This window comes from Lepisosteus oculatus, chromosome 4 (assembly GCF_040954835.1).
Source record: "Lepisosteus oculatus isolate fLepOcu1 chromosome 4, fLepOcu1.hap2, whole genome shotgun sequence".
In the NCBI taxonomy this organism is placed as follows: Eukaryota; Metazoa; Chordata; class Actinopteri; order Semionotiformes; family Lepisosteidae; genus Lepisosteus; species Lepisosteus oculatus.
Genome location: NC_090699.1, coordinates 36,104,253 through 36,128,280, shown reverse-complemented (window position 1 = coordinate 36,128,280; position 24,028 = coordinate 36,104,253). Strand labels below are relative to the sequence as shown.

The 24,028-nt window shown below is 37.8% G+C and overlaps 1 protein-coding gene across 7 annotated transcripts in view; it reads left to right on the top strand.

The window, feature by feature from the left end:
• nt5c2b (5'-nucleotidase, cytosolic IIb) overlaps window positions 1–24,028 on the top strand; it is a 47,780-nt gene that overhangs the window by 10,461 nt on the left and 13,291 nt on the right. For 4 of the 7 annotated variants that reach the window (XM_069189166.1, XM_069189167.1, XM_069189164.1 and 1 more), the window contains exons 2-6: window positions 9,956–10,080; window positions 17,869–17,942; window positions 22,717–22,834; window positions 23,609–23,704; window positions 23,807–23,898. In XM_069189166.1, coding sequence (XP_069045267.1) covers window positions 9,956–10,080; window positions 17,869–17,942; window positions 22,717–22,834; window positions 23,609–23,704; window positions 23,807–23,898 — 505 coding nt within the window. Of the gene's footprint in view, window positions 1–9,955; window positions 10,081–15,061; window positions 15,173–17,868; window positions 17,943–21,303; window positions 21,407–22,716; window positions 22,835–23,608; window positions 23,705–23,806; window positions 23,899–24,028 lie in introns of those variants that run through there. The other 3 variants (XM_069189169.1, XM_069189168.1, XM_069189171.1) reach the window with 3 other exon arrangements.

Below are 24,028 nucleotides of genomic sequence, written 5' to 3'. Positions count from 1 at the left end.
AACAAAACTTGAGTAAAATAATTGGCATTTCTACTTGTCAACAACATTCTGACTAACCCTGTATTAAGGTCGATCATAGTTGTTTGCAAGATTATACAGGGGCTACGGTGACGCAAATCTAATCAGAGCAGTGAAGTGTTCCAGAGGCTAGAATAAGGAAATGAAACAGAATGCAGATGATTTCAACTGCTTTAAGGTGACAGTGAAAATTGCACTGTTGATGTGTCATATCTTCAAATGGATACATGGAAATGCACAAAACAAATGCAACGCTCAGTGTCTATTGGATCAGATGATATATTTTCAGACATCTGTCCAGCAAATCATTAAAACATAATAGGAATACAGATGAGGGACTCACAGGTTTCAGTAAGAAATGTGATGCACTGTCAAACCTGTCCCTGAGCATTAGCAGGGTCTCGTCAGCATTGACGCACATAACTAAAGTGCTCTTGAATAGACTGCAGACTGTGCAGCTGCAGTCAGCTGGGAAAGGTTGGACAGCCACAGTTGTCTCCCATTGTTGGCAGCAGTGAGTGGGTCTCACAGATGTCGTGTTGGACCCAGGTCAGGAGGAAAAAAAACGACGCTGGCATGAGCTCAACAAATAGTCGTTCCATTGTAATCCAAGCACATTGTCGTCTCATATTTCTCTGCTAGAAAGGTGAAATTGCTAATAGGAACAGAAAAAAAGATTGACGTGTTTCTGAATATTGCTGAACAGTTACATTGCCTTCAGTCTGCATCAAAGGGCCTTTGTGTTGAAGGAGATGTTTCCCCATATTTGGGATGTTTAAGCAGAGATGGGCAGCAGAATGCTAGCCCAAAGCATGGATTGTCTTGATAAGATACAGTAGAAGTGTTTCCTCATTAAAAGTACAGCCAGTCCTCTTGGGGAGAGACAGAGGCAATATTTTGGTTCAGTTCCTCAGATGATAAAATGGTAGCAATAAAAGAAGAAATAAATGGAAAGATCAAATGCAGGCATATGTCTAAATAAATGAAAAGCACTATTATGACATTTTGTGAAACAAGTCATTTAAGGTGTTTTTTTAGCTATAAGACATGACAGCAATCCAGATTTATTTAAAAGCACTTTAAAGGAAAACAGCCCTGAATGTGAGAAGAGGAGTTTTCTAAAGCAATAAAAAAAATTAGATATGTGCTGTTATTTAATAAAAAAATATTTTTAAAAGTTTTCAAGGAAAAAGAAAAGTAAATAAGGTTTGAAAACAGCCTAAGACATGCATGTTGAGCCTGTGCTTTCTTTGAGATGCTGGGAAATCATGTTATACATTTTCAAGAAAGCAGATGGAAGTTTGCTGATGGTATTTCCCCTTCTCCTTTCACTGTTTGTAGTCCAAGAAGGCATTTTTCCCATTGTTTGCACACGTACAAAGAACACACTTCTTCTCTTCAAGAGCACTGCCTGCCAAGCATTCAGAAAGTGAGCCTTCTTGCTGTCCATTTGCTGTCTCCCTGGGCCGCAAGCTTAACTCTGAGTCTATCTGAAGAAATAATACAAAAGGAGACTTGGTCTTTTTTTCCTGATTTCACACCAGCATCTCTGCAAACATGGTTCCATGCAGGTCTGAAAAACCCCATCTAAAAAAAAATAAATGACCCATAACCTTGGTCACCCTCAAATCACAAAGCCACCTACAGGGACTGGGAAGTGTAACAGCTGTTTAACAGCTGGTCTAAACATCCTAGTAACCTTAATGGAGTGATGTGCCTGGGCAGTGCTTTACAGAGTGTAGTTTAAAAGTACACTGGTTCTGAACCACTAGGTTTAATGTGGCAAAGCTGTAGTCATGAAAGATGGGATTTTAGTGTTCTTCACTCGCCCCAGGGCATAGTGCAACTCATTGCACAGACACTAAAAATGTTATCTGTGTCACTAAAAATGATATGTAGCCTTAATGACAAAATTGACAAGGTTTCTGCCAGCTCTTTTCATGATTTTCCACTGCTCTTTGCTTAGTAAAGGATAATGAATGAAGTCCTCTGGGCATTTTGCTGGGCTATTCATTTCTGTGTAATAAGATTTGCTGGAAGTCAGGCATTTTCAGTCTTGTTGAAAGAATCCTGAGAAAGAAGTTAAACCTGCCTGTCTTGTCATGTGAATATTAAGAACAAGTTTGAAGCGTTACACTACTGTACGTCTATGTTTTTGCCCCAGAACGTTAAATTGCTCTACTCCTGGTGGCTCTTTGCACATAATCTGAAGTCATACAGAAGCCACCCTCGCTGACGGATAATAAGTGACCAATTACTTGTGTTTATTACTGAAATGTTTGGAATCTCGAATCTGGGACCACTATCCTCTTTCCAGTTTAGAAAAAGACAGCAGTCTGGTGCTCCATTAGAGCAACTTCTCAAGGCATTTTATATTGAGTTGCATCTTCTAATCTTTGAATTGAGGACCTATCATTTTTAAACAACAGGAACATTACTTCTTTCAAAAACTTGTCATAGATATAAGGTTCCAGCTGAGGTGAAAAACTGCTCGTAAATACAAGGTGTTTTTAGTAAAAAGCACAGACAATATTAGATACATTTTGCTGGTAATATACACATATATATCACGCTAAATAGCAATATTCCACTTGGCATTGCTTGGAAGAGTAATAAGAACAAATTGTACATCACAAGTCAAGGTAGACTGTGCTGCCACATTTACTGTATTATTAACGCCTACCCATCCAAAAGCCCAGAGAGACGTTTTGTGCAAGGCTCCTTGATTCAAGATCTAAAAATAATTTTTAAGGGAGGATAGAACTGCTCTTAAAATGTGACACATTTTACAGATCTGTTATTTTACTTGGCCTTTACTTTTTCTTTGTCCAACCACTAAGGGTGATTTAATGGAGTGATGTGTTTCAGATGTAGTGGAATATTTTCGGAAGAGATCTGACACACAGAGGCTAGATTCCTTTTGAGAAATCACTAAAATATTGAATATTGGAACCAAACATTTGCCGAGTGTTTTTTAAATTATTTTTTACTTTTATAAAAAGCTTCAAAACCCTGCAATCAGTAATTTCATGATTCCTTTTTTGTTTTGTGATGGTTTTAGTCACTTTTGACCTTTTAGGAAAAAGACGTTGCTAAGCTTCTCTGTCATTGCCTTGGTGTTTGCTGTGTTTGGTATATTTTAGAAAACATGGATATTAATTTTGCTAAACAGATTTTTTCGAGAATAATCAGATTTTATATACAGTAGGCCTGTTTAATAAATATCAAGTATCTGGTTTAGATACATTCTGACAATTCTTCTTCAAAATGCAACATACTATACTGTGTGAATTTTCACATTTAAAATAAAATAAGGTAATTTAAGCAAGCAAAGATGTCTTTTTCTAAAATGCTGAATGAGTTTAAGATGCCTTTTTTTTAAAAAAGAAGCTTGTCTATGTGATTTGCCAGGTTATCTAGAATAAGTAGGTTAGGAACCAATGGCTTTGCTGGCTTTACAGCTTTTCTTGAATTTGGTTCATGCCTTTATTGAAGACTGTTAAAGTGTTTGTTTTTTTATTTTTAAACATGTAGTTCTTAATCATCATAATCATCACATGGAACATATAAACATGTCCATAGATAGATAGTCAAGCTGTAAAAGAGAGCATACAATTTGAAAGCTACTTTGAAACTCTGTAGGCAACTTTCTGTTGTTCCAGGATTTATTTATATCCATTATGTATATGTGTCAAAGAAGACACAGCTTACCTTTCACCAGCAAATCCTCTTGAAACATGAGCAAGTGAACTGATTGTTGTGGCAATTGGCAACTAATGCAAGCAGTTTGTATTAGGCATGGCGTCAGGAATCTACTTTTACTTTTGGCTCTCTAGGATTAGCCCAGGGTTGGGTTGGATGTAATTTATAGTGCCGCCTGTCCTAATGCAGACACAGTACCTTAGGACTGAGCGGATGAATCCTTGAATAATTATGAAAGGTGTAGTTTTTAAAACCACGAAATGCTTGCATTTTTTCCTCTGGTGGTGGGTTCTTTCTGTTAGTGTTTGTGGGTCATAGTTTAGTGTTTTGGTCTTATTTTTTAGTGTTTTTTCATGGTGCTTTATATCACACCCTTCATTTGTCGCTGCATTGCCTTAAGGTAGTTCAGTGAGCAGAGCATAACATTGTAGGCACAAACAAAGGAGGGAACAAGTATTGTCCTTTTATTATGATAATTTAGTAGACTCTTCTCTTCTTACAGATTGTCTCTTTACCATTGAATCATTGAATTAGAACACAAAACTGTGCAAAAGAGAAAATGAAATGTAATCAAATGAAAATAGTTTTCTTGTTGGTTTCTAAGCATTAAGTTCATGACTTAAAAAAGTCACTATCAACTATCAGTGTACCCTGAAAGATTAAAAATGAGAGGAATAGTCACTAGAGTTCAGAATTGTCTAGCATAAAGAAAGATAAACATTACACAGTTTGTTTTTAGTTTTAATTCTACAACTGTGGCAGTATTTATTAAATTACATGAACTGACACAGAAGACAAGGGCATAGATTACATGTTATTTATGTTATGTTATTACATGTTACTGTTATTGCTATTGTGTCACTGTCTATTGTCTTATCTTCTGTCATATTTATATACTGCACCTGAGTGACTAATGAGAAACACTTTTCATTATACTATGCACCTGTGTAAGTTTAATGACAATAAAGTTGAATTGAATTGAATTGAATGTGACCTCTGAAGAGAGCTACAGAGCCCTGAAGAGTTTAAAACGGAGAATGTTGCCTTGCTGGCAGCTTATGAACGGAATTGAGCACAGCAAAATAATTGTATCCCAGTGGTGGGCACTGCATTGTTTGCTAAGCCATACATCTGGACAAGATGTGAGTGGAGATTTTTTCCAGGTGGCTCCTATCAAGATGAATGTGCCGAGTTGTGTGCTGTGCTGAACCTTTCTAGGCTGGGCACCGTCTTTGTGATGCAGTCCTCTTCAGAATCTGAGTTGCTGTTGTGAGATGCTGCAGCCTGCTTATCCTCTGCTCCACAGTGGATCAATGTTGGAATTCCTGCTGACACAAACCTTTTCTAAACAACACTTGATGCTGGTGCAGAGGGAAAATTTGGTGCCTTTTTATGGCCTGAATTTTATCACTTCACACTGCCAGAGTTTGAAAGTCCCACCAGTGGAAAAGGCTTGTGTCTGTGAGCTCTGAATCTGGGCTTCTTCCCTGGCAAGTGTGAAGTGATGTCAGAAGGCATCTGACTTCACAATTGAGGGGGATACCGGCCAGAGTTCTTCTCTAAAGAGCCTGATTTAAATATTGTGTCACAAAAAAAATCGACTCCTAAAAACATTCAAAGTGTGCATTCTGCGATGTTTCCCTTTCTGAGATTGAAACAAGAACTGCTTTTTTTTATTTTGATTCAGTAGATAAGATGTTTTTCATTTAACTCTAATGTCATTTTTTGTGGTTGAGTCATTATTATTAGACTGTATTTCACTCCTTATCCTTTGAATGGATAATTTATACTGTCTTATATTGAATTATTTTTATGTGTGTAATTAACAATATACAGTATACAGTATGCACACAATGTAGAAAAGAATCATTTAACAAAATAATAACATCAGAATATCTAATTGGTACTGTATATAGGTCCTGTTGCCTGCAAATATTGTGCAACAATGAAAACTATTTTTTTTAAATCAAGGCAATTCTATAATATTTCAGCACTACGTTTTTAAACACAAAAAGATACATTTATATCAAAAGGAGTTAATCATATGTTTGCTAACACTCTGTTAAGACATTGCCTGACACAGCAGTTTTTTTAACTTGTGTTTCAAAATGCTCCTTTCTTTGGCCTAACTCCATGGATCTTGTCTTAAGCATAACTAGCTTGTTGTTCATACCCAAGACTTGCACAACATTATTGCTGTAGATTATAGAAGGTGAACTACAGTATGCCTTTTTAAGTTATTGACAGAAATCATGAGTAAGCTCGAAAAAAGCATTTATCTCAATGGTGACAACATTTAGCCAGAAACAAACATCAAACATAGACAACTGAAATTGTCTAGCTATAGAGTTTAATTGTTGCATGTTGTAGTTTCTGCATTGTATGTAGTTTCATACAAGGCTTCCTGCATTGTGGTTTCTTCATTCAATAGAAAATGTTTTTGATGTGTTAAATTTAGAATGCTTCATTCTTCGATGCCCACATTCAGTTTTGGAACACTTCATTAAAATGTCTGGGCAGTTTTTGACATCAGGAATAGCAAATTCTACTTTTAAATGCTATCTTATTCATATTATATTGGAACTGTGCAGAACAAGTGAGAACACATGATCAAGGTTAGGGAGTAGAGATAAGGTCAGACCTAAACTCAGGTCTAGGATATTTAAGAGCCCTGATCGGTTCCACCTGATTATACATAGCTCACAGGTGATTCAGGTCTCCTTTCAGAACTCGTTTCCATAGCAATCAGCACTGACTGACAGGTAAGGGGAGGTGTGTCCAGCTGCCATGGCAGTGCTAACTAGCTCAGCAGTATTCCAGCAGGAGTGAGCCGGACAAGAACAATATAAATAACCAGATAGGAACAAAGCCCTCTTTAGAATTCTATGTTAACAAAAATCAGACTGTTACACATTTAGTACAGATGCAGTACATCTCAGATATTAGTCTGCTATCTTCTAAAAATCAACAACTAAAAAAATCTTGTTTTTTTTTCCACAGTTTTCACTTCTTTTAAAATCATTATTATTTCCATATCTCAGTTAAGAAAAAGTAGAAACTTCTTGATCAAGGCTGGAACCGTTAATAGCCTAAAGGTTCTAGTAATGCTCAAATTGTTTAAACCCAAGAAACATGTTGGGCAATTATAGAGTATTCTCCTAATGTCTGGAGAAACTGCTTCATTTAATAACATAAAATTAGCAAATTCTCATTCTAGGCTTTTTTAGAGGTTACAGTATGTCATTCTGACGCTTTATGAAGTACTAGGTGGAGCAGTATTTGAAAAAAAATAAATTAAGAGTATTTCTCTCCAGTATAAAACATTTATTCAACTGAAACACCTTCAGAAGTAAAAAAGAAGAATGTATAACACCCCATAAGGTGTAATGGAAAATGTAGTTCACAACAACTGTACATTTTAATGGTCTTTAGTAGATGTGGTGAATGAACATTCAAGTGAGTATTGCTTTAGTTTTTCACAGCAGGAATCATATTCACCAAATCTTAATTCATAAAATAAAAATAGCATGTGAAAATGTTTGTATAAAAGCTTGGAGAACAAAGTGAAGATGAGGTATAATTTTTCCAGTTTCTGAGGCAACACTTGGAACTAATGTTTTTGGGCTGTGGCAACATTTGTTTTTATGTCTATAATGAGGGCTTTTCTGCCTGTCTCGTACTGCACAGTATTCGTTACTTATGGTACTGAAGGAACAATTATGCTTAGGAATTGAGACCGTGTGTTTTCAGGAGGACGAGTGGAAAGAGTGATGCTTGTCTAGTGACGTGGAAAATGATTTTGCACTATAACTCATTGCATTTTCATGGATTTGTAAAACTGTGCTATTGAAGTTCCATAAGTATGAACCCTAATATGGTGGTCTGCGAGCTTCACCTTTCTGCCAAATGCTACTTCTGTAGCTCATTTCTAACTGATACTTTTATATCAGTCCAGTTTCATTACATTAGTTTGTTATCCTTGATAAACTCTGAGCTCCTAATTCTACACATAACAAAGACTTTTGGTGCTTATAATGGGCAAATAAAAAGGTCAACTTAACATGTACATATTTAACTATATGGAAATGGGTTTTATAATAGATTTTTATATTTTTATGTTTATCATGTCGTTTCCTTGGTAAGCTTGTGCTTGTGTTTACGAAGAACAGCTTCGTTGGCTGTGGCAGCAGCATCCCCAGACAGTGCTGCTCTCTCAAGTGACACTGGGGAAAAACCCAGCATAGCCTAGGTGGGCCTGTCTGTGTTTTGGATTATACAACTTTTTGGGGAGTACCAGCTACCAATTCTGCCTAGTAAAATGAGGTTTATTCTTTTTGCTGCAGATTGACTCAAGAAGAGTAGTCCTATGTGTTCATGTTTCATGTTCCCTCCACAGATCCAACTTCCAGAACAAGGGTCTTAGCCTCAGTTCCCAGAGGAAGTAGTATGATCTGGTTTATTGTTCCTATTAAATAGCTGCATAATTGTAACACTTCTAACCACACTCCAGTGTTATTTATAGCTAGCTGTACCTTTAATGGTTGTTTAACTAAATGTCTTGTGGAATCTACCGTAAAAGACCTCAAGACAAATCCTATATACTGTATGTCTGATTAAGAAAATAATTAGATTAATTGTTTAATTGACTACACAGAATAGATAAAAAATCAGAAGACACAAGGCCCTCCAGGACCTGAGTTTGGGACCATTCTAGATTCTAGGGTTGTTAAGTTAGATTTTAGCCATGGCTTGATAACTATTGTACTGAAGTTGCACATAGCGTCTGGTCATTTGAATGAAGTCAGAACTGCGGTCAGCCAATTAAGATATCTTGTAGTATAGATCTGCCTTAGTACCATGGAGAACTAGCTGCAGACTGATTTTTCTTTTGGCCATAGAGTTTGACAGAATTTCTAATTAGCTGTGGATGGGTGATTTCTTTAAATGCTGATTGCAATGATTCAGCTTGAACAAACAATTTAGATGAACACATTTCAGACCTTCCCTTCTTTTCATGCGATTATAAAATGATCTGCTAATGAAGTAGATGGGTAGATTGTCTGTCGCATGCTTTAATTATTGATTGCTCCTGCAATGGGGATAATTGTGCAGCTGTCTGTGAGAACCAGTGGCTTGTTTAAAAATGGATAACTGCTCCGAGCCAGTCTGAAGAAATTATGTCTTTGCTTATCCCCGAGTTTCCTCCTATAGTGTGCGCTGTTGAAACCCACATTACTGTGTGTGTAAAGCTTCTATATGATAGCCTGTGCAGAATTATACGTAGGTGGGATATTTTTCTGACTTTAATTTTGGGACGTTTAAAATTGCAAGCTATAATCAAGAGTAATTACTTCAGAAACACAAACAAGTGGAAGGGTGGTGTTGAGGAATAATGTTTTTTTTTTGTCTTCATTAGTTCTGAATGATTTGAAAATTAAAATATACATGCTATCAAATGCAAATTTCATTGTGTGATTATACGGATTTACAGATTTTGTGTATTGAACCTGTTGTTTTGGGCTTAATTTTGATGAATTGATCATTTGTGACTGACTGCTTGATCATTTGTGAATAAGAGACTTGATGTGGTGATTTAACTTGTTGAATGTCAAGCCTGTGAAAATTAAGAAAGATAAATAAAAGACATAAGGAAAGCCCAATCAATATACCCACTTATCCAACGCGCAGCACCTTAGTGGCACTAGTGTGCTAGATGCTGTTGCTCAATAGCAAACTGTCAATTTCTAGCCTGGGTTGCTAGAAACACCACGAGTCAGGACACCTCACCAAGACTGATGGGCGTGATGCTCAGCACTAGTGTGTATTCTGGGTTTCACCGGGTATTATATCCTGTTTAGAAAAAAATATTCCCTGTTTACCTTACTGTGCGGCTTGCTGATGGCTTATGGCAGAGGTTTTGTTAAAGCCCTTGTTTGAATATAAATTGAAGTAGTACTGTATTTCTGGTACAATCGATATACCTGTCTGTTTCTGCTGTGTGCTCATTGTTCTCCTAGTTATTTTTGTGCTGGGACAATCTGATTTCAAGCCAGAATTTTCTATAGATTAAGAGCAAGAGATCAGAGAACGTGGGTTGCTATTAGCAGAGCATGTATTGTATTGAGCACAAAAGATCGTTTGAGGTAAACAAGTTACCCTTAAACAGCATGGTTGCTTTTGTTGTTCGGTTTTTTTCAGACATGCACTCACACTTACTGCTCTTTCATTTCATCAGATTTCACTGCAAGCGGATTTGAAGATGACTACTTCATGGAGCGACCGGCTACAGAACTATGCAGACCTCCCAGCTAACATGGATGGACTAGCCATGAAGAAGTACCGGCGTGAGGCCTATCACAGGTATAGCTTACAGGGTTCAAAGGAGAGGGAGGAGGAGGGGAGAGGGATGGCTCTCACCCGGCAGTACTTATTAGCTTGTTTTTATGGAGGCTGGGAGGAGGTATTATACACATTTGGACCTGCTGTATGGTTGTATGTAGGTGTTCCTTGGTGTTATGGTACTCCTGTTTGTGCAGTGAATCTAACTTTCAAGCTGGAAAGCTATTATTTCCATTTCTCCTATTTTCAAATAGGTGTGTGCATTGTTTGCAGTTTCCTGCTTATTCAAATGTCCCCTTTGCAGTAGTTCCTTTATGTAGTTGTACACATGGGTGTACAGATCCTTTCAGGTGCAGCTGTATGTCTAAAATCTCTTCAGTTAAGGTCTTAAGAAACCAGGTACTGCAAGGTGTGATACAGCTTTCTGAACTGTAGTAAAAGGTCCATTTACTTTGACATTTACTCTTTAATTATACTACATGTTTTTCTGACAGTTTAACAGTTTAGTTTCTGACAGATTGCTTTAGTTCTATGATATATCTTGAAGTCAGACTATACTGTGGGTTTTATTGATTAAGTTTTATAATAATTTTGTAATAATGTGTTTAGAATTTTAAGAACAGTGCTGGAGATGAAATGGAGGTGATGAAACAATATGTTGCACACAATTAGTGTGTGTAACAAGTGTGGCATACATTTATATCAATATTAATTACACAGATACACTGCAGTAATCAGACGTGATAATGTTTGAAAAGGGACCTACAAAGCTAGATATAGCTTTCGAGTATAGAGCCAAATATTACACAGGTGATGTTCACTGAAACAAGCTCATATTTTATACTGAAACTCAAGTGAAAAAAAGTCAAGACCATTCTCACTGAAATTATAAACTGAAGCACAGATTACAGTGTAATTTCCTGTGACGTTAGTCTTGATTATTTTCAAAATCATTCAGTTTGCTGTGGGAAGTTTGGGCCGTTGAAAGGGTGCTGTGGGCTGAGAAAGTTTAGGAAGCAGTGCACTTAAGAAACCTGATAAACTGGACTGAACGTTGTGATTTCAGATTCATGGGCTAGAAACGGCTCACATTAAAAGAGCATGTTCTCGAGGCTGCTCTGCAGTTCCACACTGAAAAGAGAAAAGAAAGAGTGGACAAATTAAAAGGTGATAGTAGGGAACGGAGAGAGGTTTTGGTTTATATAAAAGATTTCATTATATCTTCACAGATACCTTCATGGATAAAGAGCTGAGCCTTTCGGTGATTGTCTTTTTATCTTGTTTCATAAGGCATGGTGAGGAATGGCTCATGTACAATAGTCCTGACTTTTTTAAGAGTCATGTTTGGGTTTTTTTTTCATTTGGAATCTTTTTTGCCAGTGAACTCAAACTGTTCTTGGCCACTTGGTAAATGATGGTCACGGCTAAGTGATGGTCTCCTACCAGAGCCCATCAGTGCATGGACCAGAGGACTGGACCAGTATACCAAGCATGTAGCTTGATTAAGTGGCGCCACTTAGTGGGTGATAATCCAGAGGGTTGTGAGTTTAATTAGGCTGAAATATCTAAATCCCAGGCAGTGGGTGGATATTCTGAATCTGCTCTTGCTGGCCATGTTGTCCTTGCAAAAGTACCTTCAAATAAAATGAGATACAGCTGAAGTGCAAAATTAAGTATGCACAAAATTTAAATGTGCAGTTTTTGGATGCACACAAGGATAGAAAACATAAATAATTCAGTATTACTTTTGTGTGCATTAAAAAAAATCCATTTATTCCATTCCATTCATTATTTTTTGCTTGCAGAATAGGCTGGAAACATTTCAGGTACTGGATGAACTGCATCTCCTTCATCAGAATTTCCAAATTAAAATTGAAAGGGCTCACAGCAGGAGATGAAAGCCTAATAAAAAAATACTGTTGAAGTGCAATGTAATTTGCAGGAGAAGACACACTGTCTTGTCTGTGGTGTGGATTCAGCCCTAGTTTGGGGATTATGTGTGAAAAGAGTTCAGTAACTACAAGTCAACATCCCATGAGTTGAACTTATCTGTGTCCTCTAAATTGCTTTGCACTAAACAAGTCTCAGTGCCTGAAATGGTTACAAGCAGATCGCTGGAGAAACATAAAGGGCAAATTAAGTAATGACACCTGTGCCTCACAGTTCTTTCCTACTACATTGCAGGTTTTTGTTCCTTCTAATCCTTATTAATCTAACTGTTCTGTGGTTCCTAGGTTAATGAATAGGATCAGTTCAATAATTTATGTATTGGAAGGTTCAACGTCCTAAATGGTGTGAGTTGGAAGTTGATTTGAGGTTCCAAGGTTGACTACTCTGATCTTGGATTTGCATCAGATCTGATAATATGATCCACTTATCAGTTCATTAAACATTCAAGTATTGCAGGCCTTAAGTAACCAAAAGATAACTTGATAAAAAGCACCACATAGTTGTGTGTAGTATGGCAGTATTTGTGCTGTTTAAAAATTCAGTTTTTGTCATTTAAATAAAATAGTGTACCTGTAATTGGTGTAACAGTGGTACATTATAAGAAACTCATATTGCAATTAATTAATTTAAAACACTTAATATTTAATTTTGGCACATTACAAATAAAATCCGTAATCTCACAATGCCAGCCACACTTATTCAAGATAAGTATGAAGTAGTGGAGGTTTTTTCATGCAAAACATGTCAAAATTGGAAAAGATCCTGATCCATATCCTAAGTGGCTGCAATAAAACTAAACCAATCATGCAGTCACTTCTAGATTTGTAACTTTTCTATCGAAAACTGAAATAAACAGGAATTCTCTCCCTGTGGGATCTGGCGGAACTGAAAGTTTAGCTGGACAGTTTGGTGAAAAATACATTCCTAAGCCTCACTGAGCTAGACTGTGGTTTCTGTGTCCTTAACGACAGGGCTCAGACGGCTCAGACATTTGTTTACTGTGTCCAACTGAAACTGCAGAAGATCGGCTTAATTGTGAGGGTAACGTGCACTACAGCAAGTCAAGTCAGCTTAGAAAGCTGAACGCAAGCATGTTAAACTGGAGGAAGCACAATAAATATAAAAAAACAGCAAGTTTGCACTGAACGCTGTCTTCTTGAAACCCAGAATAGATTTGTGTACTATATTGAAGAATTGTTCGTTGTTTAGAGGGGAGGAAAGACAGTTAAGCATTCTTAGCAGTTATCAGCCTTTCCCCTCCATCCATTTTTAACGGAGCCTATCCTATACCCGCAACAAAGGGGTGCAAGGCAGGATACACCCTGGATGGCACGCCAAACCATCACAGGGAACACACAGACACGCTCACTCACATCAGGGCCAGTTGTCCCAGAATCAAGTGAGCCTACCAGCATGAACTGTGGGAGAAAACCGGAACACCCAGAGGAAACCCACGAGAACACGGGCAGAATATACAAACTCCACTGAACCCAGGACCCCAGCTATCGGCCTTTTTCATATTTTATTAGCTATTCATTGTGGTCAAACTGGTGTAGTAGAAAATAAGATAATCCCACTTAATTTGGAAATAAGTTGCAGTAGCTGTGGCAAAATGCATCTTTTGGTTCTCCTCTGAGAAGCACAAACAGAAGGTTGAATCCATAACCATTCAAAAGAACTTGACTATGTTCTATAAGTTCAAGGCCAGGTCATACATACCCAGGACAAACCAGAGCAATCCGGTTTTCGTACTGCCTAATTTAACTCTTTTTTTTCTTTTATCCTGGATCCCTTTTATTTTCTAGAAATTCTTTTTAAACCCGTTGCTGTAGAACATCAAGCCTGACATTTGATAAAGTAACGTCGAGAACCTTTAACCTTTCATTAAGCTAATCTGGAGAACTCTGCTCCTGACCTCAGCAGCCATCAATAGAGCTGGAGTGTTATGTTTCAGCACAGCTGTGTCATTGGGCTGAACAGCCAGGTTAACACATCCCCAGAGGTTGGGCCAAGGACAAGATGTTCTATTTTTCTGTTACTTCACACACGGCCAGATTTCTCTTAACAGAGCACGTAATGCATGTATTCTCTTTCAGTATTGTCATATTTCAGTGTGCAAAAGTGTACCGATAGCTTTTGATTTCTGCTATAAAAATGAAAACTGTTTTCAGCTACTGTGTATAAGTGAAGATATACAATACTTCTTATTCTACTATTATTTTAAAAAGATTATCACTTTCGCCTTGTACAGTAGTCGGATTGTTGTCGTCATAGCATAAGTTTCATGCTGGGAAGTCTAAGCTTGAAAAAAATTCCATAATGCTAGCACAGCCTGCTGTTTGTGTCATGATTTCCAGTGTATACCAAAGTAATGTCAAACCAATATTTTGTTTTGTGAAATCTCTTGAGTAAGTTTCAAATTTCTTTATTCATCTTACTTTTAGTGTTACCTTCTACATGCACTCCCCCACTGTAATACAACCAAAGTGAGCGTGTATAATTATTGTAAATACCTTTGATTGTTTTTTTGTTATTGTAAAGCAATGATTTCCCATCACCTGTACCACACCCTAGTAGTGTGAGATCACTAGTATTCAGCTAGTAGGTGGAATTCTTGGTTCACCTGCGACTTGCCAGACCTGTTTACAATTTCAGCAAAAAAGGGGTTCTAAAGAGCTTTGTTACAGCTTAATTTGAAAAAATAAAATACTGGGAGGCACATTTTGCACTATGTTAGCCGCCATGCTTTTATGTTCACAAAATAAACCTCTGACATTTTCTGTGATATACAACATCCCCACAACCTTCTCCCAATGAATATGCTAGAAACCTCTTTACTGTTTACTGTTTACTGAAACACTATAAGCATTGCGGACAACAGACTTCGAGCTGGTTCAGCAACAGAGAACCTCACAGAATGCACACAATTGGTGAGAACAGCAAGTGAGAAATGAATGAACAAAGAAGGGCAGGCAATATAAACCAGTGTTTCTACCTCCCTGGTTTAGTACATTATCCATTTGTGTGTAACTCAATACAGCTCTCACTACTGCAAAGGCTTTTGCTCTTCACTGATTTTAAGTGCGACATTAACTTGTTCTGTACATTTTCCTTCATTACAAAGCATTCCTTGGGAACTGAACCTATTTCACCCTATAATGAGGTACTGTATGCAAAATGTTTGTCACTAAGCTACTGACTTAGCTTAGACAGCTTTTTAGTTGTAGAATGTATCAGTACAATGTTAACAATATTAATACATTAAGGGCGTGTGGTGTACATTTCAGTAGCTGATGGCTTTGCTGATTAGGAATTAGAGATGGTGAGGAGCTCTGTCTTGACCATAGAAGGATCCTGCAATATAGTCTGCTTTCTCTTATACTTCCATCTGTCTGATGCTTTGTCTCTGGCAGAATGGCCCTGTAAACTGTATTTTATATTGTAGACCGTGATTCACAAAAACAGCTCATTCAGCAGAGCCCCACTTTTGATCAAAAATGGTGTATAGCCGAGCCTGTATCCTTTACCAGATTTAATCATTTCCATTTTTTTCAAGAAATTCTTAATGGACCTGGAGGATCTTCAGGATGATCAAGGACATCAATTCATTGTATAACCTTGTGTTATGTCATAAAGTTATCAAAACTAATTGCTGTCTAAATTAGGATTTGATATGTTAAGACAAGTAGGGTGTCATGGCATAGACTGGACATGTGGGAATACATTTAAGAACAGGCGTATACAGTATTTATTTAAGAAAATAGGTAAAATGTAATAGATTAGTCTGTCTTTGTGGGTATTATTTTTAGCAAGGCAGCTGGTTTCTTCAGCAGTGGAAATTGAAAGTGATAGGTGTGAGGATTAAAGTCATGCTGCTGATAAAATAGATGATTTAGTAAAGAGCTTGAGCCCCAAGACACATCATCATGCTCTGGACTTTACTCTTACTAATGAGAAAACATACATTTCTGATCCTTTGTATATTGATATTGACGGGAGACTCAGAGCAAGTCTCTGAAATATTCCATTCCTATGTGATTCAGTAATGGAATTTTCCTTTAAAGTGTTAAATTATTTGGAATTCCTTAGAACAGAGATAGACTTTTCTCTTTTGTCAGAAAAGAATGGGAAATGTTTTGTATGCTATTTCACGTGATAGCATAAGCTTATAGTTGCAACTACCCAAAGAAAAAGAAAATCCTACAGAAATTCTACCATCATAAAAAAAACAAGTGTTTTCATATTGTCTTATATCTTGTTTTTTGTGCTTGGTGTGTGCTGGATCTCATCGTGTGTCAGTGGTAAGAGAAGGGCTCCTATACTGTATGTCCTAGAAAACATGCAGAGTTAAGAATTTGTTTTACAGATCCGGAAACATCATGGGGTGAAAAAATGTGCTTCTTGAAAAGCCAATTAAAAATAAATTGACAGAATAATGAGTTATGAAGTAAGCTACGACGCAACAATGGCACTGAAATGTACTTACGTGTTTTAATTGAGTCTTGCATTCATTTTTTGTCTGGCAAGTTATTTTGAAGTTATTCTGAAGATAGGCAAGGATATGTTGTGAGCATCATACTCAGTGTCAAGGACAGCCAGTGGGAAAACCATTAAGTCTGAGGGGTTGGAAGCGAGCATTTTGACCGTATTTCATTGGTGTTGGCCTCTGCAGCAGTGCAGGCTGTTCTCGGCTTCAGGGGTGGACTTGAAAAACATCCCAACAAGGGTTTCTTATGCTGATGAGCTGATGGATGAGGTAGTGAGTTGTTTCAAGTTCTTTTGTGTGAGTCACATAAGGTCAGTCCCGTGTAACAGAATACATTGGCCTGTCATTGTCTGATTTATTATTGCTGAGGACTTTTCCTAGACTAGTATAAGATACCAGGCTAATGCGTTCGATGTGCAGGTTGCTGAATATGGTCCCCTGGTCTGAGGATTCTCTAACATATACTGGGATAAGTTTGCTGCAATGAATGTTGTCCTCAAATCTTATTGTATGCAGTCTCTGGTACATTTTGTAAGAGAAAATACAAACTGTATAAGTAAAGGACATCCAGTAAGATCAGCATGTTTGTAGGACAGAAACTGATGAATATGTTTATTAATCTGTTTTTATAATATTGAGCCATCCATCTCTATATACAGTAGCTATACTACAGTGTTTGAGAAAACTCTGTCTGGCTACAGCTTATCAAAACTATCATTCTGAACGTGGTCTAAAGCCAGAGATGTTTAAAATTAGGCATTGGTTACTGTTTTTTCACAGTTTAAGGAATTACATTGAAAGAGATTCATTTTACTGTGAAACACAACTCAAGAGTGGCAGGCAAGCAGGACAAAAACAAACATTTTATACCAAAGGACAGGGTAAAGATCAGATCTTTTGGTCATTCAGTTCTCATAAACACAGAAGGTGTTGAGTGTGGAAGAGTGTTTTAAACGCGCAAGGCTGACACTGAGTGCCTTTCACAAAGTCACGTGGTGAACAGAAGTGGTCTGTGCGGCACACATCAAAATGTGGGAGACTCTTCAGCCTACTCATACTCAACAACCATGTTTTTAATAAGGTTTCCTTACAATAACAATTCATCTTTTTTTTTCAAAATTGCGAAGACTACTGATTTTCTGTGGGAGACAACAAGAGTGAGAAACAAACGTCTGTCAAAACTGTTCACTTTTTCATACTGCTCATTTCTTGTCAGACATCTCAATCTACATTTTCTGTCCTATCATCTCTTTCTTTACCCAACCCTACCGTAGTACCAGGCCCCTGTTTCTAAGCCTTATTGTTTATTTTTGTTGAAATCGGGCTTCTTTATTGGCTGAACTCACTGACCCTGTCCTTTACCTTCTTCTTAGAGTGTTTGTAAACAGAAGCTTGGCAATGGAGAAGATTAAATGCTTTGGCTTTGATATGGATTACACTTTAGCAGGTAAGTGCTGTGTCATGCCTTTCTAAATGCTGTGCTGATGCTGAAGGTTTCCGGGCCTTCCCCTGTACCATGGCAACAAGGAAGCCTTTGAATCCCCTTGTCTATCAGCCTGTTTCACTTGAAACAGTTCAGCTAGGGACTCCTGGCCTCATTTGCATTGTCCTGCAGAATTGTTACAACATCACATAATAAACTATAAGCATATCTGGTGAACAGTTCAATGTGTTCTGTCAGAGTGAGGAGAAGCCAGTAATACCTTTCCCATATCGTAAGTAAAATAGTGCAAAACTAGGGCACACTTATATTTTGTTTTTACTTTTCAGGAGGACAGTACAACTCAGTGGGTAGTAATATGCATGACAAACTGCCACTGGATCTTACTCATGAAATGCACAAGAGCCTCTGATCATTTCTGTAAAAATATTCTTTTCATTTCCCTTTCTCACTGGTGATGCAGACTCAGATCTTTGTCTTTGCAAGGCTCTCTTGCTGCAGTCAGTTCAGTGTGAAAGGAAATTGACATGTTGCACAGTTATTTCATTGTAAGCCTGGCACTTCCTTGTAAATACTTAACTTCAATTTGTGAGCCCCCAGTTCATCTGAGAGACTTGTACTGCCTTTACAGAAGAACCATTAGGAGTGCACAGGACTGTAAGGTCCTTTTCAAATTCATGCACTGTCTCTAGCATGTGCAGAGAGGGTATATCTACCTGTAACGTAATGGAGAGGAACAATGTGAAAGACGCAAACTGTTGTGTTTCATAGTGAACAACTGTTGTGTTTCATAGTGAACAGTGCACAAACATTATTTTCTACAAATCTGTTCTTTTAACTTTAATGTGACGGATTGAAGGACAAAAGAAAACTTTAATACTTTCTAGTACTATCTGTAGTTGATCCAAGAACCTCCTTTGGGCTGTTTCTTGAAAAAGCCCAGTGACTCAGCTCTGTGGCCTTCTGATGTGTCCCAGTATATCTTTCCCTTAACAAGTGGGTCACCTCCAAATACGACCCTGGAAATGTATTGATCCAGCAGGAGGGATCAACCGTACTTTGGCAGCAGCAATGTGTTGGGTTTCTCTTTCCCTGGCGCTGGTATCTCAGCTGTTGACATCTCGCTGTTTATTAGGATCGTCCTGTAAACAAGTGATAGTGTGCGCTAGAGGAGGCTGAAATTTCACACCATGGCCAGTGCTGGAATTTCTAATGAGATGGAGAGAGCATCGCCTGATGTGTAAACTTTAGCTTTGTGGGACCCACGGGGTTTAGCATGCTTGTGCTTTTGCTGTGTTATCTTGATCTTTTCCAGCAAGGATATGTTATAGTAGTGGTATAGGCATTAAAGATTGACCCCTTAGTGTTAACCTTTCACTTTCAGCTCAGCCCAGCATTTGAGCAGTTCTGCTATAGGACGTCAATATAATGTCTGGGAAAAGGCTTTAAAAAAGTGCTTATGCCACCTCTTTCAGCTTTTCTCTCCACTGTCCACACCTGATATTCACAAACATTTTGGGTCTCTTTAGTGAGGGGAACTTTAGTTATCAAACGAGGCCTGACAAGAAAAGGTTATGGAGTTTTACAGTATTCACAATAATCTCAACATGGTTTCCATATGGAAGGTAAGGGAGGCTGGCACAAAATTTATTTTAACTGACAGGCAGAGAAATGTAAAATACATGTTTTTGTTCAGCCACACGTTTACAGCGCTAGTTACACACGTGAACAGATTTTGTGTGTGGAAGCACAGTCCTTTGTATTGAAATCTCTTCAGATTAATAACATGGTTAATTGGAGAGTAAATCATAATGCTACACATACAGATATAACCCTGAATCCTGAACTTTAAATCAGAAACGGTACACCGTTTTTGTCATTTTGTTGTTATGCTTTGATTGATGGCCCTGTTGATAGACGTGTCAGAGCACAGGGCTAATTTAACTAGGGCTCAGTAACAGTAGAGGCCTCTGGGATTTATTGCAGGTATAGAAAAACACATTTTTGAAAACTCACACGTAGTTTCTTGAACAGTGGACCTGAAGGCGAATTTCCATTTATAGCACCTCAAGGTTACTAGAGTTACCTTGAAATTGAGCCTTAGTTGAAATATTTAATTTCAGTTTGCAGTTGCAGTATTTTAAAAAAGCTGCACTAGCTGGCTAATATAAAGTATAGTTCTAGCATCACCTGAGCTGTAAATATTATCTATACATCTTTAATAAATAGCAATGCATTAATTTGCATTTTAATATAAAGGGATTTGATTGCCATTTGTATTTCATTTGTTTGCCAATTGCAGGCTGTGCATTGCAGAGGGCACTGGCCTGATCTGTGTGCGAGTTTCAGCTGCTAATAAATCTGTTAACAGAGGGAATATCTGACACAGCAGGTGGGACTTGGCAGTGCAGACAAGAGGCAGAAGTAGCAGTGTGAGGAGCTGTCAGTGAGTGAGAAGAAATATAGGATCTGGAATCGTGTGTGTATGTGAAGTGTGGAAACGATAAACCATTAGAACAGGATATTCCAAACATTGCCAAGTATTTCTTCTAGGAAACACTGGAACAAATGATAGAAGTCTGTGTGTAGAATCTATTCTCCTAGATATGATTGTTTGATTTGATGACCTGGCTAATAGCAGCGTTTTCCTTTTAATTCCGTACTTGTTACATTTGTATATATAGAAGGGGGCTTTATTATTTCTGCTTAGATTTCTTGCCATGCCTTGCCACAATAAATAACAGCTTGCACACAGTGTCAGAAATGGCAGCTTGCAGTACAGACAATCACTTTGCAAGCAGTATTTGGAACTAAGATAACAGTATCTTTTGGTAACATGTTGAAATGGTGCAATAACAGGTTGATTTATTTTTTATTTACTTGACCCTTTGATTATGTTTCAGCCTTTTTTTCCGGTCATAATTGGACTTTGATGATCATGACACTGGGTGGGCAAATAATAAAGATAACTATGACATTGATGGCCGTTGTAAAAGTATAACCACATAGGCAGCTACATTCTTACAGATTTATCCCTCTCTTAATAGTTGTCATAATTAATATGATAGGTTGCCGGATGAACGCAGAACAACACAAATGTGTACAAATGACATGTGAATGCACAGGTAATTAGCACTTATTAAAAGTGAGATGCATGGTTTGCAGCAAAATGATACATAACCACATTTGCAGCCACCCTGACACCAGTGACAGCACCGGAGGAAGACGTGTTGAAAAGGAGCTCCTAAAAATAGGTTTCTTTGTAGCCATGAACTTCGCTCAAGTGAAAAAGTGGGGAGGGGGGAGCTATGTGTGTGGAGATATTCTGGACGTTTGACATGAGTAATGCAGTTCCGACTCCTCCGATAGCTGTGGTCCGTCACTCTCGGGTTTTACTGTAATGGGCGCTACAAGGGCTCAGCCTTTCCCAGAGGTGGGAGGTCCACGGCCTATCGGCAGCAGGCTGGTAGGTATGTATGCTGTGCCTTACCTTGTAGGGCCATGCCTATCCTAACACTTCCTTACCACGTCTTTCTTCCCTGTGTTGTGGGATTCATGTGAATGTATATCACTTAATGCAGTGCAGTTATGAAGGTGATGGTTAGAAGGCGAGATGGCTAAATAGTGGTAGCAGAAGAAGTTACAGAGACCTGTTGTACTGAAATGAATACAGTTACCAATAGAAATACTTCATGTACTGTGCAGAATATGTTGATATTATAGTCTCCCTGTACTGACCTTTCTATAAAAGCTCAGTGTAGCCATATTATATTGTAATGTTGTAGTATGTTTTGCTTTTTTCAGTTTTTGTGCAAATGTTTTTCCTCATTGTTACCATTGATTTTATTTCTTCCTTCATGACTTTTGGCATGTTATACTGATCTTGAAGGGTTTTAAAATGTCAAGTTTTCTGATTAAATGTAATACTAATTTTTACAGTTTATACTAATGTATACTAATTACACAGTTTACCAGTAAATGCTGAAGGTCTGTGAGAAATAGGCAGAATTGATGATGAATAGCGTTGGAGTTGTTCAATATCATCTGAATAATGTCTACAATAACTGCTTTCCTCACGTGAACCCAGTAATATTAATAAAAGGCTCTATTTGTAACATAATTGTCATTTTATGAACATGAATGTACTTGCATCCAACAAAAATCCTTTTAATAAAATCCATTTACTCTTTCCAACAAAGGTTTTAGCAATGGTAAATTAAGCCTTGTATTCCTCCAGTGTAGCAGATGCTAAACAAATTAAGTATTTGTGCACAGTTCTCCTGGTATTGTTAAATTGTTGAATCCGGGCAATGCTATCTATTATAGGGAAGCTCTTTGAAAGTGTAGGTACAGTAGTGGGTAATTCAAATGAGAACTATACATGTAAAGTAACAGGATTATGACAGGTAAACATCGGTACAAATCGGTTCTTATAACTTTTTAATTTTCAATCTGATGAATGCTTTTTAATCATTTTTGCCCTTGTTGACATTCAGGTTGAATGTCAGTTTTTAGTAACGCCTCTGCATTTGAAGACATGGCAGCAGGGGGCACGGACTCACAAAGAATCTGTATCCATGGTAGAACTTCACCGACATGGATTATTAATGATAAGCAGTAACTGTCACAGAAGTTTGAATAGTGTAATTACCGTTGAATCGTTTTATTATTAACATGATGATAACCATAGGCCTGTCTAAAGACAGTGCCACACTGTACGTTGATGTGTCTGACAGAATGATTCTGTGACGTGTTAATCTGTGCCTTCTGTGTGTTACAGTCTACAAGTCTCCGGAATACGAGTCTCTGGGCTTCGATCTCACTGTGGAACGACTGGTGTCCATTGGATATCCCCAAGAGCTCCTCAGCTTTGTCTACGACCCTGCGTTCCCTACCAGGTAAGGCCGACCTTCAAAGCCTTTCAAAGCCCTACATGAGGCATTTTCAACAATAATGGGAAATTCGTGAAAATACCCTGACATTTCTAATGCCTCCCTTATAATTTGTAATCCTCTTCCCCCAGTCCTGTTGTGTTACAAGTCTGTGCACACAACCGAGTATTTAAATTTCTGTCCTTTGATCCTTTTTGCAGCTGGTCCTTCATAAACAATTAACATGGTATTCCAATAAACTTTAATTCAGTGTGAGCCCATACTGAAGAGAACAAAGGGAGAATACATGTACTTTTTTAAAACTTTTGATTTCCACTACATTTAGAGTACAGACCTATGATTTCACCCAGATCATTTACAGTCCTTTATTTGCGAGGAAAAAAGAAGACAAATAACGCTGTCCTGAGACCATGCACAGCTTCCCGTATGTTTGCAATTAAAGTTTCTGACTTTAGAATTTGTGAAATGTGGGTATTTTTGTACTGAAGAGAGTACAATATGCACCTCCAACTGTAAACTTCCCACATCTAGTAGTATATTTGTAATCCACTAAAACTGTAGATTAGTAATTTATAAAAACTGTGGATACATGTTCCAGTGCCAATTAAAGTACCATTCTCTGCCAAAAGTTTTTCTCTCTGTGTGATTAATTTGTCTGCTTTTTAAAACATAGTGCGAAAGCCAAAATAGATGGAAAGGGTCTTGTTTCTTGGTGAAATTTCCTTGTACATATGGGCACAGCTGGTTTAAAAATGTTAAAATGACTCTTCTTGATTGTAGGGGCCTGGTGTTTGATACATTGTACGGGAACTTGTTGAAGGTTGATGCTTATGGGAATATCCTTGTATGTGTCCATGGGTTTAACTTCATGCGAGGGTAAGTACTGCCACTTATGTTACAGTGGAACTGTTCACCTGCTTCAGAAAAGGGCACGGAACCTGAGCTGTTCTTCTTTTTCTGTGTTCATTTTCCTTCTAGGCCAGAAATTCGGGAGCTTTACCCAAACAAGTTCATCCAAAGGGATGACACTGAACGGTTTTATATCCTCAACACCCTCTTCAACTTGCCTGGTGAGTCTGTGGGCAGTGGTTCTGACCGATAATCCAAAGACTGATGATTTTAATTCAGACTGAGACGACTGCAGGGTCTGTCGGCTCTTGTTTCATAAATGACTACCAGAATTACATCATAAAGTCCTCT